Below are 19,107 nucleotides of genomic sequence, written 5' to 3'. Positions count from 1 at the left end.
TCTGATGATACATGTAGGCCTTTAGAATTCACAATGTGAAACCAACGGAACTAAAATCCCCTCATAACAAATGTCTTCTCTGAACCATCCTGTGCTCCTGTTGAAATTCATCAATGCAAACAGTATTATATGTTCCGAGACATCGATTATTTTCTTTCTTTAGAAAGTCTTTCAAACGCTTAGAAGTTACTCTGTAGTCTATTTTTCTTCTACCTCTTGGCAACTGCACTCCTGCTAGAATTCATATGTCATTCCTTTTGAACTTTAATAGTCGGCATGTGCGACCCATATTCCATTCATGCAACGCTTGCCTGCTTGTTGAGCAAGTTGGGATTGACCGAGCCTATATATCTATAATCCATAACATGCTTGACGATTATATATTTAGAAGTAGCGGGAGGCATATATCATACCATCTTTATCGGAGTCTACATAATTGAAGAGTGGTGCGCGTTCTGGCTAGTTCATCTACTTCACAGTTACCGGGAATATAATTATGTCCTGGAACACCTTGCAGTTTTATTGTGAAATAGAATGTTAGATCTACTAAGAGAACAAGGCATTGTTTCACTAGTTTTTACAAAACCTTAAGATACTGTATCTCTATATATAAATATGTAAATTTCAGCGTCCCTGTCCACCTCTCTCCTATTGCACCCTTCTCTTACCACACTTAGGCAAATGTCGATATACAGCAGACCGTGGCATAATAAGCATTTGAGCATTATGTTTTCTAAACCCCCTCGGAATAAACACATATTTAGTTTTTACTTAAATGGACTTGAGTGACCATCGACACAAAACACTTGGTATTACAAGGTATATAGTACATGCGTCTTGGCGGCTGTAGCAACTTTACAAGTACATTATCGCATATACATACATACGTACATACATATATATTTTTGTACATTACGATACAGCTTGGGTCCACTCAACGTACGAGATAATTTCAACGCAATAATTTTTGGCTTGACTCACCTGGTTTTGACTTCCTTGGATTGCCACTCATTGTGCTTATCAAAACTGATAAGAATCGCTGCGATTTCCTGGAAATGTGCAAAAAAAAATTCTATAAATGTTTGCTGTGATGCCAAAAACAACAACATAAATATACTTAAGTAAATATAAGCTCACAAGAATTAAGAAAATATTAGCTTTGCCATGGAATTATTCTGTGAACATCATTGTTGTGACGCTATGGCGAAAAGCAGATAACAAGTCTACAACTGAACACAGTTAAAATCTTAAAAACGTAGACATGTGTGTATGTATGAGCACACAAATTGTTCAAGGCAGTATTTTTTATTAAAGTCTCTTAAATTTTTATAATCGTTCTTTGTATATTTATCAATAGCTTTCTTCGTTATAAAGAGTTGAAGCTATAAACGAATATATGTGGCTCAAAAAGCTATGTGTTTCACTAATAATAAAGATATCTCATCCGTTATTTGGTAATTTGTAGTTAGACTATCTGCTTTAACAGACTGATGAAATCTGAGGAAAAGTTCAAACGACACTGACTATTTTTCACGTGATGTGGAAAACAAAGATAAATTACGTTCCTTAAGCTTAAACACGCGACATGGTGTTTCATACACCATTTCTCAAGTGATAAGTTTACCCGTTAGTCGAGCCTCACACATTCCAAAGTGGGCTAGCTTAGATTACGCTGATTTATTCCACCTCTCTCTGGAAAAGTTTCTCAATTTTCAACATAAGGAATAACATTTTCCATTTTAACTTCTTGCCTCTTAAGTTTCGACAAAAGCATTAACGTCCTATATTATGAATGCTTCAGCTCAAACAGAACCTTTATCTGGCTTTACTAAGGACCAGTAGGTATATGTATGTCTATGTATGTCACACACTCAAATCGGGTTGTGTCATAACCATTGCTTCAAGTGTCTAAGCTGTATCTCCATGATCCCCGTCGTGGTAATCAACAACGAAACTTAACCTAACCTCAAATCTGACTATCTGAGAGCACAAGATAATTAGACATGGGTAGATGAATTTTGAAATCAAAAACTTCTAAGTACATTAAAACTCATTGGAAACGAAAGTTAAAATAATAAAAGTGAAAAGAAAATTAATTTACAGTTGATCTGTGGTCGGGAAGTGGAAAGGAGCGGCGTGGTTGAATATTTAAGTATCAAAAACGGTTTATCTCGATTTTCGACAAAATTACGAGTCCTATAGAAAAAACTTATATGGCACAGTTATAGGTAATAAAGATATCGACAACTTTTGTATTATAGCTTTTTCCAGGCAACATCAAAAACAAGTTTCTGGTCTTTTTTCTAATCTTGTACAAAAAAAAACAAATACTCTTTGACGAATTTTTGTGTAAACTTACCTTCTTATATCCCATAGACTATATTTTCATATTTAAAATATTAATATAATCGAAAAAAAACCTAATTCTCAATTAAAAGTTCTCACGTCAAAATATCAAATAAGTTTCAGCTGTTATTGATTTCATTGGTCTCAATTCTGCTTTATCCAGAATGGATAAGGAAGCGAAGCAAATGGGTCTGTGGTTCTAGCGAACGAGGACAAAGCGAAATATCTCAAACAATCTCAACACAGAATAACTCTTGCCAACGGGTGCTACTTTGGACTGAGTAGGCAATTGAGAAGTAAAGTCCTCTCTCGAAGAACAAAAGCTAAACTCTATAAGTCACTCATTATTCCCGTCCTGCTATATGGTGCAGAGGCCTGGACGATGACAACGACATTACGAGTTTTCGAGAGAAAGATTCTGCGGAAGATTTATGGTGATTCGCGCCTAGGCCAAGGCGAATATCGCATTCGATGGAACGATGGGCTGTACGAGATATACGACGACATTGACATAGTTCAGCGAATTAAAAGACAGCGGCTCCACTGGCTAGGTCATGTTGTCCGAATGGACGAAAACACCCCAGCACTGAAAGTATTCGACGCTGTACCCGCCGGGTGAAGCAGAGGAAGAGGAAGACCTCCACTCCGTTGGAAGGACCAAGTGGAGAAGGACCTGGCTACGCTTGGAATATACAACTGGCGCCACGTTGCGAAAAGATGAAACGACTGGTGCGTTGTTGTTAACTCGGCTAAAATCGCAAAAGCGGTGTCTACGCCAGTAAAGTAAAAGAATAAGTTTTCGAATGTTGAGTAATTTCTAAATATTTTGAAATCAAACAAGAAAAAACGTTAACTTCGGCTGCACTGAAGCTAATATACCCTTCATAGGTGCATTTCTTTTAGTAACTACATACATACATATGTGTTCAGTTTGTATGGAAGCTGCATGCTATAATAATCCGATCTGAATTCAATCCATTTTTTTTCTTTAGCCATAATTCATGTCAAATTTAGTGAAGATACCACGTCAAATGTGAAAGTTTTCCATAGAAGAACTTGATTCCGATTGTTCAGTTTGTATGGCAGCTGTGTGTTATAGTGGTCCGATATCGGCAGTTCCGACAAATGAGCAGCTTCTTGAAGAGAAAATGATGTTTGCAAAATTTCAAAACGATATCTTAAAAACTGAGGGACTAGTTCGTATATATACAGACAGACGGACAGACAGACAGACGGGCATGCCTAAATCGACTCAGCTCAACAAACTGATCAGTTATATATGTATATACTTTATAGGGTCTCCGACGCTTCCTTCTGGGTGTTACAAACTTCGTGACAACCTTAATATACCCTGTTCAGGGTATAAAAAGAGAGAGCGGGATGCAATTAATACAAGTATATACACCACCATAATCAAAATATGGGTTATTCCCAAATTAAGTAGAATCATATTAAGCAAATATTTAAATTTTTACGCTCAACGCTTTCAATTACCTATTCGGGCAGAAGTCTCACGCAAAGTAAATCAAAACAAAAGGAAAACTCTAAAATTTTATAGCGCACCCATGGCGAATGTGAGTGGTTTTATAAATCAAACTTAAGTTAATTAAGCGTCGCATAAGTGTAGACCTCACACACACACATGTGGGAAACTGTGGCAACGCAAGCTAAGCAGTCGCGAAGGTGAGGTAGTAGAGCAAGTAGAAGAAGAAGAAAAGGCTGCTGTGCGCACTCAACAATTCTCAGGCAGAACGCGCGCAACAAATCAAAGTTAAGAGGCAACCAAAGGGTTGGCATTCAAGTATTCATGGCAATTTGTTGTGGCAAACGCCACACACACAGGCACGCATGTACATACGGAGCCGCAGCCGGAGAACGCCACCGGAATTTTTGGCTTGCGACAGCCACGCTGGACAGCCGCTCCTGTGGCGAAGCGGAGCAACTGCCGAAACGCATGAATATTTAATGCGAAACCGGAAGAGGAGCATAAGACGAGTGAACGCGACGCATGAAGCATATGTTGTGCCATTGTCAATGTGTGCGAGTGCGTGTGTGTTTTGCATATGAAATACATCATAAATATTTCCGAACTAGTGGCAAAAGCAGGAGCGGATGCTAAACAACGATTTATAAGCGAAGTATTCGCCGAAAATAGGGAATTGAAGCACATACACACATATAAATAATTCATGTATATATTTGAGTGTATGTAAGCGATTTATCCATGCGGGCTGTAAGAAGAAATAAGTGCGCGAACAAGGACAACGCTCATCGAATTAGACGTGGCACGCGGTTTTGCCGCAATCTAAGCCCTTACAAATACATAAACAAACACATATAATCGAAGGCGACAACACGCTGCAGCTAAGCTCTTGAATGCTTGCGGTGCTTACAGAAAGCACGGCAGTGCTTTCGAGCCTTTCACTTTTCTAGTCAAATATGCTTTTGGCATTCTTTATGACACTCAAAAATAAGACACTTGACGAACACTTCATATTTGCCGAGTCATGAGCGCACATTAGTATTTACATAGTAGGGGCATTTACAGTGACGTTGAAGTGAAATCAGCACAGCTTTCGATAGCTAGACAAATTTAGAGGCTGCTTTTATATGGAAAGCTTTCGCTGCCCTTTACAACTATAAGTTTAGAGATGAAAGCTCACTGCGATCCTTCGAATAAAAACAACAACAACAAAGTAAATACATATTTTAGTTAAACATGAGATGTAGCAATGAGTAGTACGAAGAACAAAAAACTTTAATTGAGCAAATGTTACGTTACGTCGGTTGCCTTTAGATTTCGGGATTTGGCAACACTAGTGTTGCAATCTGGAAACTCACAATTTTCTTGTAAAGTTTGACATTTTTGAAGGCATGCATGCTCAGAACGTTTTGACATACAAGCGCTATTTGTGTTGTTTACAGTAACTTAAAACATTCTTCTCGACTGAAAAATGGAATTAAATCGTGAACATTTTCGCGCGACTATTTTTTACAACCTTCGACGTGAATTAACTCTTTAAGAGTGTATGATATGATCAACTTAATTAAATTTTTGACGATGAAGCTCCATCAAGGACCAACGTTATAGATGGTACCGTGAATTCAACGTAGATCGTAGATCACTCCAAGACAAATCTCGAGAATGTCGTCCAAAATCAGGGAAACTAGCATGGGACTAGCATACATTCAATATTGCATGAAATAGAACTGTAAAAAAAAAATAGTTCACTTTGGATCCCACACAATTTGTCAATCGCTCAAAAAAGGCTCGATTTATCGAGATAAATGTTAACAGAATACGATAACGGTGCTTCGAAACACGTCTGTGATATTATGACATTACGCCTATGGACCCGAAAGTAAAGAGCAGTCGACTGGTTGGTTGTGGTTGTCTTTTTTTGGAAAAACTGGACATGTCGCAACCATTTTACCGGAACAATGCAGAATAGTAAGTTCAGAGTGATATGTAACCATTTTCTTTCTGTTATCTTTCAAGAAATTAGGAAAACCAACCGCCGAAGACGGATCACTTTTCACCACGACAATGCGAGCTCTCAAACATCGACTGAAACAACATTTTTGAGCACTCAAAACATCGATTGGATGAGTCATCCGCTGAATATAAGGTGCTTTCCAAAGTAAACAGGACTGCATAACGCTTTCATTTCATGAACAAATGCATTTTTTCGAAAAGGAAAAAGTCTCACGGTGCTACATCGGGTGAATACGGGGAGTGGGTAATGATTAAAATGTGATTTTTTGTCCTTTTTGACCTCTTTAACGATATCCTTCGAATGTTGGATTCTGAGCAATTTTTGGTGCCGTGCACACACCTTTCGTAAGCCCAAATGTTCGGTCAAAATGCGATAAGTCGATGTTTTAGAGATGTTCAATTCCATTTCCATGAATTTCAATGATGACTTCGGCTGATTTTTGAGGAATTCACGTACAGTTTCGATGGAATTTCCGGTGTTCACGGATTTTGATTGGCCCACATGTTGATCGTCATTTATGTCCTCACGATCACTTTGAAAACGTTGAAACCACTCGTGCACTCTGCTACGGGATAGGCAATCATCGCCATAAACTTGTTTCATCAATTGAAACGTTTCGATGAAAATTTTACCGATTTTAAAACAAAATTTTATGTTTGCTCTTTGTTCGAAGCTCATTGTCGCACCGATAACACAAACATATTCACACTTAAAACGCAATAATTTCACTTCCCATCGATGAAATGTCTCACTGGACAATCGATAAAGATAGCAGATTCGAACGCACCAGGCGACATATAGATGGCGCCACCAGGGGGCGCTAGATTCAAAAAGTCCTGTTTACTTTGGAAATCACCTTGTAAGAATGTCTGCCTATGCATGCAGTGGCAGCATTGCATTGAGAGATGATAAATTCGAAAGAATATCCAAAACACTTCAATTATTCATAAAACGTCAAGAATGGCAAACAAATTGATAAGTTCAGTGTAAACAGCCGCCCAACAACACTCAATATGTTTCAAATCCACTGAGCAATTCACTTTTCGGGCGCCACTGAACGTGTGGAGTAAATCGCCCAGGGCACTCAACGCAAGCCCTCACGCTCCACACAGAAAGAGCGTACTTTCTATGATGGTGACACTGTTTTCCCCTGGGCAATTGCGAATTTTTTCCGAGGTCATATACACACACACACACATGGATGCAAGTAAGCAAGCTATTTGATTGAGAAATAGGAATATTTATTTATTATACAAATCACATTCGATGCTCGTTTGCATTTTTATTTTGAGTGAAAGGTCGCGCCAGCCAACATCTGGCAGCGCAATCGCGTTTTCGCATCCTTCGTTTGACCTCCACGAAATATGAGGAGTAATAGGCGGAATAGGATGTGCTACGTGCTGACATAAGCAAAAGTTATTATTTATGTGCATGTATGCATTTTATATACATGTGTATGTAGTTAAACATGGTTTTTTTTGGCTGTAATGCTCAAAGGAGGAAGAAAGTTGGCCTTTAAGTACCGACAATTCGTTTGATTTATCGCTTGCTATATTGTTAAGAATGCACTAATCGATTGAAACATTGCAACGTACAGCAATTGAATAACAATTCTTAATATGTATACATACATACATACATGCAATTCATATCTGAAAAATTCGATTTTCGACACAAAGAATATGACTTTATACGGCAGTGAATCCTGCCAACCGCGCCGCTCTGTAAGCTTTTTGGCAACTCAATTGGGTGTTTTTGAGATATTATTTTCTCAAATGTTTTCACTGGCGATTTATTACTTTATTGTTATAGAGAAATTAACTTTAAGTTTGCTTTTTAACATTTGGCAATTAAATGACCGAAACTTGATTTTATAAAAAATGGTTTTTATTTCAAAAATCCAAAACTGTATTTTAAAGAGTGGTTACTGAGTTGGTATGTGTTTGGAGGCCGCCTGACCGCAATCAAATGCCTTCAAGTCATCTTAAACTTCATTCTGCGCTCAAGTGTCTCGTGGCTAGGACACATACAAAATCTTGCTGGATTTAAAAAAATTACTAAATTCTTCTACCTTAGCTGCCTAAGAACGGGAACATTTCTGAAGGTGAGAACTCGGCGGTTAGTGGCCTCTATTAAATTACTTAAGGATTAAATCAAACACCGATGAAAGCAACGATATAAAACTTTGCATGAATAGTGCCTTTAAGATGTGCCACCTGACGACCAAAAATTGTTAAATTGAAAGCGTACAAAATACAGCTTGTGCAAGAACCGTAACCGCTCGACCTACCCAAGATAAGATACATCCAGAGGTAAAGAGATAAGAGATCATGTCACTTAGAAATTAGAGAGCAACTCACTTTGACCGTTGACTGGATCGGGTAGATTCGGAAGTTTAGCAATTGGAACGACTGTAAGGGCCAAAAGTATATATAAACTGACTGAAGTTTTGCCACCGATCCAGATCGTTAATAAGAAATGTAAAACAATTAAAATTATAATACTTAAAGAAATGTTTTATGATAATTCGGATTATTTATTTTGAGTGAAAATTATTAAAAACGGCTAATGGAATGGCGCTGTAGTCGATTGGCAAGGAGCTGGATTTTAGGCGACCTTTCCAGCTTCCGGAATACTGCACCATCTGCCAAACAGGAGTTTTTGCTCCGGTCAGGAAAGCGCAAAAATCAAACAGGCGGCAATTAAATCAATAACCTTACATCGCATTACGTCAGAGAATGTCCTTAAAAGCAGGGAGAACGGCAGTGGATGTAACGGCTGCATATATACTGGGTTCCAAGTCACAAAAGAAATCCGGGAAACAAAATAGCTGATGAGAGACTGTCTAATGTGCCAACCGTCTGGCTACCGAATCAGTACAGGTAATACATAAGTCACTAAAAACAAAACAAGCACTCAAGAAAAACACGTAAGCGTTTTACTCTCAGTCTCGAATTGGCTGCAGGACGATTGTTGTTGGCCTAATAACCGGCAGTAACACTGACATCATATACGAGCCAGTTGGGTTCTCTTATGATTCGATTGAGCTTTATTTAAAACTCGTATGTAGGAGCATTGTAGTTCAAGTCACTAGGTTAGGTATCAAAGTTAGATATCAAGTCACTCGTAAGGCTCCCGAAAACCGCTGACGTCCTGTATGACATATACTTGAGGTCAAATTAAACTGAACCTCTGGCTTTACTAACGACCAGTAGGTTCATGTATTGCGTGACAGCTGGTCAGTATAACCTAACGTAACCTTTTGTGCCAACACCAAACGAAATTGGCATTCATAGCCTAATAAAAATAATATTAATAGCAATTGATGGATCTTCGGTTCAACAAAAATTTGACAAACTGTCTCAAAAAAATTTCGTTGATTTTTATTGACCACCTTTGACGTTCTTGGTATAGCGCAACGAAATCTTGCCTGTGGCAGCTAGGCGTATAACACAATACAGAACTTGATTTGAAAATTCTACTTTTAATTTTGTGTTTCCGATAAACCTCACCCATTCAACGACCACCTTAACTTCAATCTATCATAAACTGTAGGAAACAATGTACAGCAACTTGAGTGAATATTTTATGGTTGAGACTGTAGTTAAACAGTTGGTCAGTGGCTCAAAGGCGCAACAGTGCTGGTGCGATTTAATCACCCCACCACTGTACGACTTAATGGAAATGATATGGTTGAACTCGCTGGCCACACTGAACGCTTTCATGTCAACTGGTTTATGGGAGGATCGTGCGATCAACGGTACATTCATTCAAATATGTAAATAGTACATAAAACCAACTTTATAAACTACACATCACGTGACGTTCAGCCGCGCAACCGAAAGCGGACACACGTTTTTTAGCGCGTAAAGTGACAAAAATTTTAAATGAAAATTCACTGCTGTGGTATTTTTATTCCACCAAATTTTTATTTTCATTTCGTTTTTTGCGTGAATTAAGAGCGACCGCAAATATTCATTTGCCATATGGCCAGTAAACTTTAACCGAACTCACACACACACACACACCCAGAGCACTGTAAATGAGGGCTGAGGGCCGAGCGCGGTTCACCTTCTGATTTTATGACCCCAAGAACTACTAACAAAAACTGACAGGAGTATGAGCCAACGAGCGCGCGAAGCAGCACGAGCGGAGTGGGAAGAGAAGGCGAGCGCTTAATGTCACTTCGTGGAGTCACACGAGTGCATGTGAACATTCGTTTGCTTACACACTTGCCGAACAAGCTGACTAAATGAAAAATAAAAGTTTATTAAAATGCCAAAAAGCGACAAGAAAAAGTCGAAAACAAAAACACGGCAAACAAGCAACAACAATACAACAACGAAGCAGGACACCGTCGCGGAGCGTGAGACTCAAGTACGTATGCAAGTGTAAATTCCTGGAGCGCACGTGAACGCTTGCTTGCGGCTGGCAGCTGCTTGCTGGCTGTGTGTGTGTGTGTGTGTGTGTGTGACATGGGCTGCTGGTCGCTGTGCATACAAAATGCAATAACATCATCTGCCAAACATAAATAAAATTACGCACGCTTATTTTGCTACGTTTACAACGAAAAGTTCACCAGCAACAACAGCAACAACACTACCGGAACAAAGTACTACAGCGTGTATAAGCCCAACGTCACTTTAGCCACCGCAAGCATCTCAGGTGAGTGGTGTGAGGCTCAGCAACCACACTGCCCGTCCAACTTGACCCACGACACTTGCCACAGCACACCTCGACCGCAACCGGATGCCACCGCCGGACAGCCACAGCCGCAGGCCGCGCACCAGCCGCTATGTCATTGGCGTTGTGGTGCGGCTGGCCACACGCTTTTCATTTTATTTCGAACTTTAAACCGAAAACGACGGCGCATTTTCGCCTATAAAGCACCTCCGCGCAATGGGCAGCGAAACACGGAAAACACCAGCAGTAATACGCCAAAAAAACACCAAATTTCACGGCGTATTACGGCAAGCGCAAAAATCAAAAAGTTAAATTGTTCCTCACAAACAAATACTTTTGGCAAAAATTAAAAAAAATGCAACGTAAAAAGTGTCTTTGCCGAAAGCCGGAAAATTTCTGCATAAACAACGGTAAAAAGTTTTAACTTTTTAAATTGCGCGTCACCGTGATTTTTACGCGCGTTCGCGGCAACTAAACCTCAATTACAGCTGGACAAATAGTTATTAAATTAGAACAAAAGCAACAACGCATAGTTGTGGCAGGAATTTAAAAGAAAAATCGAGAAATGCTATAAAATTACTGGTTGGTTTAGGTTAGCGATTGATAACGGAAACACAGATCAAGATCCAACAAGTTTATAAGTCCAGAAATGCTGCAAAGGCAGTATATAACAGATTTTCAATAGAGACGCTACAAAAGTGTACCGAAAGCGATAACGACGCCATATTTTTCCCGCTCTTTTGACATTTCTCTTCAGTAAGGTTTGCCATAGGAGGATGGAGTCATGTGTAGAAGTTCACGCAAGTGAGGAAAGTTCTCTGATCGCCATTCACTTGGGAGTGGCCAGAAACGATTCTTTTACACATGGCTCAAGCAGCTCACAACTTCCGGTCTTTGTCCAAGTATCCTCTGGGTAGCCTAAGAACATCCGTTCGAAGGCGAAACATCCCCTACATAGGGTTGTACGCTGGGTTTGGGACCTGCCACGTAAAAAAAACCCACAATGAAAAGGAACAACAAGCCTAGGATGATTGACCCCCCTTTTGATGACGACCATGGCAAACAAAATAAGGACTACGATAAATCCAACGCAGGATTTCTCTTGCTAACAGGTGCTACTTTGGACTGAGTAGGCAATTGAAAAGTAAAGTCCTCTTTCGACAAACAAAAGCCAAACTCTATAAGTCGTTCATAATTCCCGTCCTGCTATATGATGCAGAGGCTTGGACGATGACAGCAACCGATGAGTCGACGTTACGAGTTTTCGAGAGAAAGGTTCTGCGAAAGATTTATGGTCCTTTGCGCATTGACCACGGCGAATATCGCATTCGATGGAACGATGAGCTGAGCGAATTAGAAGACAGCGGCTACGCTGGCTGGGTCATGTTGTCCAAATGGACGAAGATGCTCTAGCTCTCTGAGAGGAAGAGGAAGACCTCCACTCCGTTGGAAGGACCAAGTGGAGAAGGACCTGGCTTCGCTTGGAATATCCAATTGGCGCTACGTAGCGAAAAGAAGAAACGACTGGAAGACCCAAAATCAGTCTCTCACATGGCGTTCTCAAGCGTTGGGCATTTCTGTGAAGTTATTGTGACAAATTCTGCGAAAAGATCTTGTCTTACATCCTTACAAGATCAAATTGTCGCAAGAACTGAACCAGCTTGGCCACCAGAATCGTTCTACGTTCGTGAATTGGGCTGAGCAACAACTTGAAAATGATCCGGATTTTCATCGAAAAATCATCTTCAGCAATGAGGCTCATTTCTGGCTGAATGGCTTCGTCAATAAGCAAAATATGCGTTATTGGTCAAGCAGCAATTACAACGTACTCCATGAGTGATCATTGCATCCTGAAAAAAGTACGGTTTGTTGGGGTTTATGAGCCGGCGGCGTCATTAGGTCGTACTTCTTCCGTGATGATTAAGACCGGCATGTTACTGTAAATGGGAATCGTTACCGCTCAATGATAACCGAATATTTTTGGGCCGGATTGGATGATATGGAATAGACAATATGTGGGTCCAACAGAACGACGCCACAAGCCACACAGCGAATGTCACAATCGATTTAATGGAAACCAAATTTGGTGAACGTGTTATCTCACGAAATGGCCCAGTCAATTGGCCGCCTCGGTCGTGCGATTTGACGCAGTTAGACTATTTTTTGTGGGCTACGTAAAATCTATGGTCTATGCCAACACGCTAGCAAGTAGAACATTGGATTCATCGACAGAATTTCTGCAAACGTTGTGGCCATATAAAAGAAATCTGGTTGCAAACATAATGGCATCAATTGGGATAACGATGAAAAATATTAATTTTTACTCGAATACTCTTCAGTCTTTGAATTTGTCTTATATCTTTCTTAAAAATAGTGATAGAACTAAAAGATGCACTTTTCTAGCTTTGTCTAGCGACGTGTCACTCTCACAGTTACCCTAAGCTTTGAATGTAACAAATACTTTTATTTCTCCAAATTTTCAAAAATGGTATTTAAAAACCCCAATTCCCCATCGTGCGACTTCTTCAACCTGTTTCTGGAGAAAATAGTTCGAGCTGCAGAACTAAATAGAGAAGGTACCATCTTCTATAAGAGTGTACAGCTGCTGGCGTATGCCGATGATATTGATATCATCGGCCTTAACACCCGCGCCGTTAGTTCTGCTTTCTCCAGACTGGACAAGGAAGCAAACCAAATGGGTCTGGCAGTGAACGAGGGCAAGACTAAATATCTCCTGTCATCAAACAAACAGTCGTCGCACTCGCGACTTGGCACTCACGTCACTGTTGACAGTCATAACTTTGAAGTCGTTGATAATTTCGTCTATCTTGGAATCAGCGTAAACACCACCAACAATGTCAGCCTGGAAATCCAACACAGGATTGCTCTTGCCAACAGGTGCTACTTCGGACTGAGTAGGCAATTGAAAAGTAAAGTCCTCTCTCGACGAACAAAAGCTAAACTCTATAAGTCGCTCATAATTCCCGTCCAGCTATATGGTGCAGAGGCTTGGGCGATGACAGCAACCGATGAGTCGACGTTACAAGTTTTCGAGGAAAAAATTCTGCGAAAGATTTATGGTCCTTTGCGCATTGGCCACGGCGAATATCGCATTCGATGGAACGATGAGCTGTACGAGATATACGACGACATTGACATAGTTCAGCGAATTAGAAGACAGCGGCTACGCTGGCTAGGTCATGTTGTCCGGATGGACGAAAACACTCCAGCTCTGAAAGTATTGGACGCAGTACCCGCCGGGGGAAGCAGAGGAAGAGGAAGACCTCCACTCCGTTGGAAGGACCAAGTGGAGAAGGACCTGGCTTCGCTTGGAATATCAAGTTGGCGCCACGTAGCGAAAAGAAGAAACGATTGGCGCGCTGTTGTTAACTCGGCTATAATCGCGTAAGCGGTGTCTACGCCAATTAAGAAGAAGAAGAATTCAATTTCCTAAAAAACCGTATTGTGAGAATTTTGGAACTTAAGAATTTGCGTGGCTTCTAGTTCCTAAATTTATATATTTAACATCGAAGATATTTTGTAAAAATTCACTTTGGCTCGAACCACCTCATGAAACTTGTAGGTAGGTAGATAAAGGGGGGCGGCAGAACATCCTTGGCCCCGGGCGCCCGAAGTTGTAGCTACGCCACTGATTATATTACTATAATATGATAATTGAAATCTTGGCAATCGCAATATATTCTCAAATACTAATTTGGTAATTTCCTACAATATCGAAAGCTCTATCATAAACAATGGGCTGCGACTGAGTAGAGGAAACATTTATTAAGGTAGATAATAGAGTAGTACAGGACTAAGTAAATATTTCGCTGGCTTTTGCTGAGTACGATTGAGTGAGTACGTCTTACTTAACGGTACATTTAGTGTCATTTTATCACCGCATCATCGTACCATAAATTTTGCGTTTCGTAATATTCCACGTTTTCTTGTTGGAAAGAACGGATATATATTTTCATCTAAGAGATGTGGCTCTTTTGACATTGATAATTCAGCTGGTACGGCTGACATGATAGCTTTTGTGAATTGTTAGAAGTTGAGTCGAACAAAGCCTTTGGCCCTTAGAACAAAAACATCAATATAGAGGAACTAGCGGCAAAACGTGGTGGTCACGAAGACTTCTATTGGATCGGCAACAAATCATTAAGTATTTAGAAAGCAACGCCAGAGAAATTCTTATTTCTAATATTGAATTAAATGCACACAAAACACTCTCAAATTACATACTTATGTAAGTGAGATGAAAAATTGCGAAAGAAGGGAGCCAATGTAAATACCCCAAGTGGATATGTAAATCTGTCAACCAAGTCCACCAAACAACTGACAAAAAACTAAAAGTTGTGCCAAAAATAAAAACTTTTGGCTAAACAAGAACTCAAACCAGTTACAACAAAAACGCCAAACATTAATCAGTCAACCTTATGCTCATCAAGCCAAACTCCACCAACCAGTCACCTCTGAAAGCATCGTGCCATCGTGTGGCAGTTAAGCACATTCCTTGAATCCTTGGGCATAAGCGCGTGCCAACAACAAAAAAGTCACGAGTTTCCCATAAAATCTGTTTAATGTCAACACACCGTTTAAAAGTGACAACTTGTCAGCGCAGTTGATGTCTTCTTTTAGCTGTGTCACGTGTACGCGACTTAAGTTTTTCGCAGAATTGAAAACGATTGATATCTTTTTCATCGTGTTCGTAGTGACACGAGCGAAATGTGTTTCGTTAACTTGTAGTTGTTTTACAACTGTCACTTTAGCTCTTTTCTCTCAATTGTTTTTATTTTGGTATGCCATGCAGCCGCGATCCTTTTGCTGTTGCCGTTGCGGTTTGACAGTGGTTTAACTGTCAGAATATACTTAGATCAAGTGCTGAGGAATGACAGTTTAAGTAAATAGTAACGTTACGCTCAAATGTCACAAACGATAATATTCCTGCACACATACAAAACTCAAGAGTTTGAGGAAACGTATTAAAATATATGCAGTTCTGCTAAGATTCCACGTGTGGTCCTATTAGCCAATAATTTAACTTTCTCAAAAATGAAGTAGTTTCGAAATTTCTATTCAATGTTTGAGAGAGAAAACAAAATTCATCTTTCAATAGGGGGGTTCAAAGTCATGACGGATATCATACCGGACTACCTGAGCGGTCGACAATCATCCGTACTATTTCGAGGAGAAACATCTAAGCTGAGAAGAATTAAACATTGGGTTCCGCAGAGTGGTGTCCTTTACCCGCTACTGTTTAACATCTACATCTCGAAACTCCCACAGCCACCAGAGGTGGTTTACATAACCTCGTATGCTGATCGTTGCTCGATATTGGCGTCGGGCATTGGAATCGATGGCATGTGTTCAAAAGTAAACAGCTATCTCTCCGACCTTTCTCGTTTCCTCTTTTCACGGAACCTAACACTTTCCCCCACCAAATACACAGCGACCATTTACGAACTGGACGAAGGAGAATAGACTCTAGCTTAATATTGCAGATGATGGCGTCAAGATTCCGACTATCAATAATCCTAAGATTTTAGGTGTAACATTTGACAGTATATGCCTTTACTTCTCATACGACCGCGATTAACGCCAAGGTACAGAGCCGCAACAAAATCCTCAAGTCGCTAGCCGGCAGCACTTGGGGAAAAGACAAAGAAACGTTGTTGGCAACTTACAAGGCAATCGGTCGGTCCTCAATTATGCTGCACCAATATGGTAACCTGGATGCAGTGGTACGCAGATGAAGAAACTTCAGACCTGTATTCCGGACCACGACAGGATGCCTCTTGATGTCTCCCATCGAACACCTAAATAGTGTGACGCTAATGCTCCTAGTTAAGGAACATAAAGAATTTTTCTCCAAGCAGTTCCTGCTAGGCTGTTTTCGTAAAAATTACCCCTGCAGTCACCTGCTTGGAGCGGAACTAGAAACATCAAGAGGTCTTTCCGAAACTACGTCGATGTCATCGAACAGTACGCCGACCGGACTTCGGACGCAACTAACTTCCGACAGGTACTGACCGCCATTCACAGTGGAGCTATCAACACCTTCACCGATTCCCTTCCAGTGAATGGCGTTTTTGGAGTCAAATCACCACCCATTGCAGACGAAGAGTTCGAGCTGCCGCGAGAAACGCGAGTGACCCTTGCGCAGCTTCGTTCTGTATACTGTAGAAGGTTAAACTCCTATATGTCCAGAATAGACCCCGACATTTCCAATATATGTCCTGCATCCAATGAGTTTCCGCATGACACTGAACACCTCTTTGCATGCCCCGCCAACCCTACTCATCTAACACCCATTTCCCTTTGGTCCGACCCATTCGAAACAGCACGTTTCCTGGGCCTCCCGCCAGATGGCGTCGACAACAACCTAGACAACCCTTATCACCTTAACGGGAACTGATACCCGTTAAAATAACAACAACATTATCATACCCTGAACAGAGTATATGTATTAAGTTTGCTAAGGAGTTTGCAACACCCTGAAGGAGTTTTCCGAGAACCTATCAAGCATATATAAATGATCAGCGTGACAAGGTGAGTTGATTTAGCTATGTTCATCGGTCTGACCGTCTATCCGTCTCTACATAGGCGAACTAGTACCTCAGCTTTTGAGATGTTGATCTAAAATTTGGCACACATCTTCCCAAGAGACTACCCATTAGTCGGACATGCCGATATCAGATCACTATAGCATACAGCTGCCATATAAACTGACCGCTCAAACTTAGGTAATTGTATGGAAAACTTTTTAATTTTTCTAGATATCTTCACGGAATTTGGAATATATTAATAAAACAACGCTACAATAGCCGAATAAATTATCAATTTCATGCAGAAAAAACTACGGTTTGGTGTTGTTTGTGGGTTGACGGAATCAGCGGTCTATACTTCTTCAAAAATGATGTCGGTGGGAACGTATCCGTCAATGGCGCCCGCTATCGCGCCATGATAACCGACTATTTGATGCCTGAAATTGAAGCTCGTATCTCGGCGACATTTGGTTCCAACAAGTCGGCGCCACTTCCCACACATCACTTCAATCAATAGACTTATTGAGAAACACTTCGGTGAGAAGATAATTTCACGTTTTCACTCGGTCGATTGGCCACCAAGATCGTATGATTTCACACCGTTAGATTTTTTCCTGAAGTTAATGCGAACAATCCTGCCTCGATTAGGTCTTGGAGCAAAACATCACGCCTGCCATTCGCCTGTTGGACTCAACGTATAGACCATATGATATAGTCTGTGTTTTTTCTTCAAAAAAGTTGGGAATCTCGAAATGGATCATCCTTTATAAGAATGGAACCTTCATCACTTCGAAAACCCCTGCTTCAAAGACCAACCAATCGCTTCCTCCGAGATTGTGAGATGATCAATATAAAATAGCGCTAAATTTGTTATAAATCTTTTCGTTAAGTAACAAAGTATAAATAATCGAAAATTTCGGATGATTCCGGTTGATTTTTTCTTTTTATTTACAATACCAAATTCAAGAGGAAAGTTTGAGTTTATGCTAATTAATAGATGTAAAAAGCATCTGGATGGTACGCAAATTGTGTGTTAGTAACTTTTTTAAACTGTAAACTAATTGTTCTTAGCATGGAGTAATAAAACCCTGTGTTACCCAACAGATTGCCATATAAATGCACATACTCTTCAAAATGAAAAGCGGTACTCACATAATTGCTCTTAAGGTCTCAAAATCTACTTGTATATGACATTACAACAAACGCGATTCGAATGTTTTTTATGACTACAACCGCTACTTGCTGTCGCTACCCTTCCATATATTTTATTTTATTTTTTTTTTGTTTTGCATTTTTTATGCAAAATTTATGTACATTCAAATCAATGTAAATAAAACTGACCTCATTTGTATTCCACCGATGTCGCTGTGACGGGAAACTGTCAGCTCTTGGCAAGCTCTCCAAATTGTCTGGAAGTTTGATAGGTTCGCCATCTGTAAAGGAAATTAAAGTGAACGAAATGGAATGAGTTATTTGCGCTCAAAATGCAACGTTGTCAAATGACAGAGGGCCATAGGGCCATAGACAAAATCAAACAGTAAACAAGAACTATAAAGAAAAACAGCAAAACAAACAACAAGCATTCACCCGAATTTGCAATAAAAAATCAATTTATTCCATACGAAATGTTTGCATTAAGACACACTTAGGGGCGCAACGAAGCAACGAACGCTGGCCGTGAGGCACTCGCTTGGAAAATGCGCACATTAATGGCGCTGGACGCAGATTATTTCAATTTAACTATCGCTCAGCATTATTCCGGAGCGGATTCCGAGGACGCTTGAAATGCAAAACAAATGCTAAATAAATGACGACGAAGCATCGTTATGATTCTTTCTTCATGAGATTTGCACAATGATTTCAGTACATATTGCTCCCAAGAAGAAAGAGCAAAGCGCTTCACTAACTTAACACTGATCTCCCAAAATGCCCGCCGTAAGTCATAAGTCAGGTGTAAATATTATGCATACGTGAGTATATTAAATTTGATTTATTGCTTGGAATATTAACTTTCACTTTGCATTGAAACACAC

At 40.1% G+C, this 19,107-nt stretch overlaps 1 protein-coding gene across 1 annotated transcript in view; it reads right to left on the bottom strand.

Moving 5' to 3' along the window:
- Positions 1–19,107, bottom strand: part of LOC120770386 — a 77,601-nt gene that overhangs the window by 19,808 nt on the left and 38,686 nt on the right. The window contains exons 2-3 of the mRNA XM_040097807.1: positions 18,416–18,507; positions 982–1,049 (exon numbers count right to left, since the gene is read on the bottom strand). Coding sequence (XP_039953741.1) covers positions 982–1,049; positions 18,416–18,507 — 160 coding nt within the window. The remainder of the gene's footprint in view (positions 1–981; positions 1,050–18,415; positions 18,508–19,107) is intronic.

Source organism: Bactrocera tryoni, chromosome 3, assembly GCF_016617805.1.
Source record: "Bactrocera tryoni isolate S06 chromosome 3, CSIRO_BtryS06_freeze2, whole genome shotgun sequence".
Lineage (NCBI taxonomy): Eukaryota > Metazoa > Arthropoda > Insecta > Diptera > Tephritidae > Bactrocera > Bactrocera tryoni.
The sequence above is the reverse complement of the archived record's forward strand: the minus strand, read 5'-3'. Positions and strand labels throughout refer to the sequence as shown.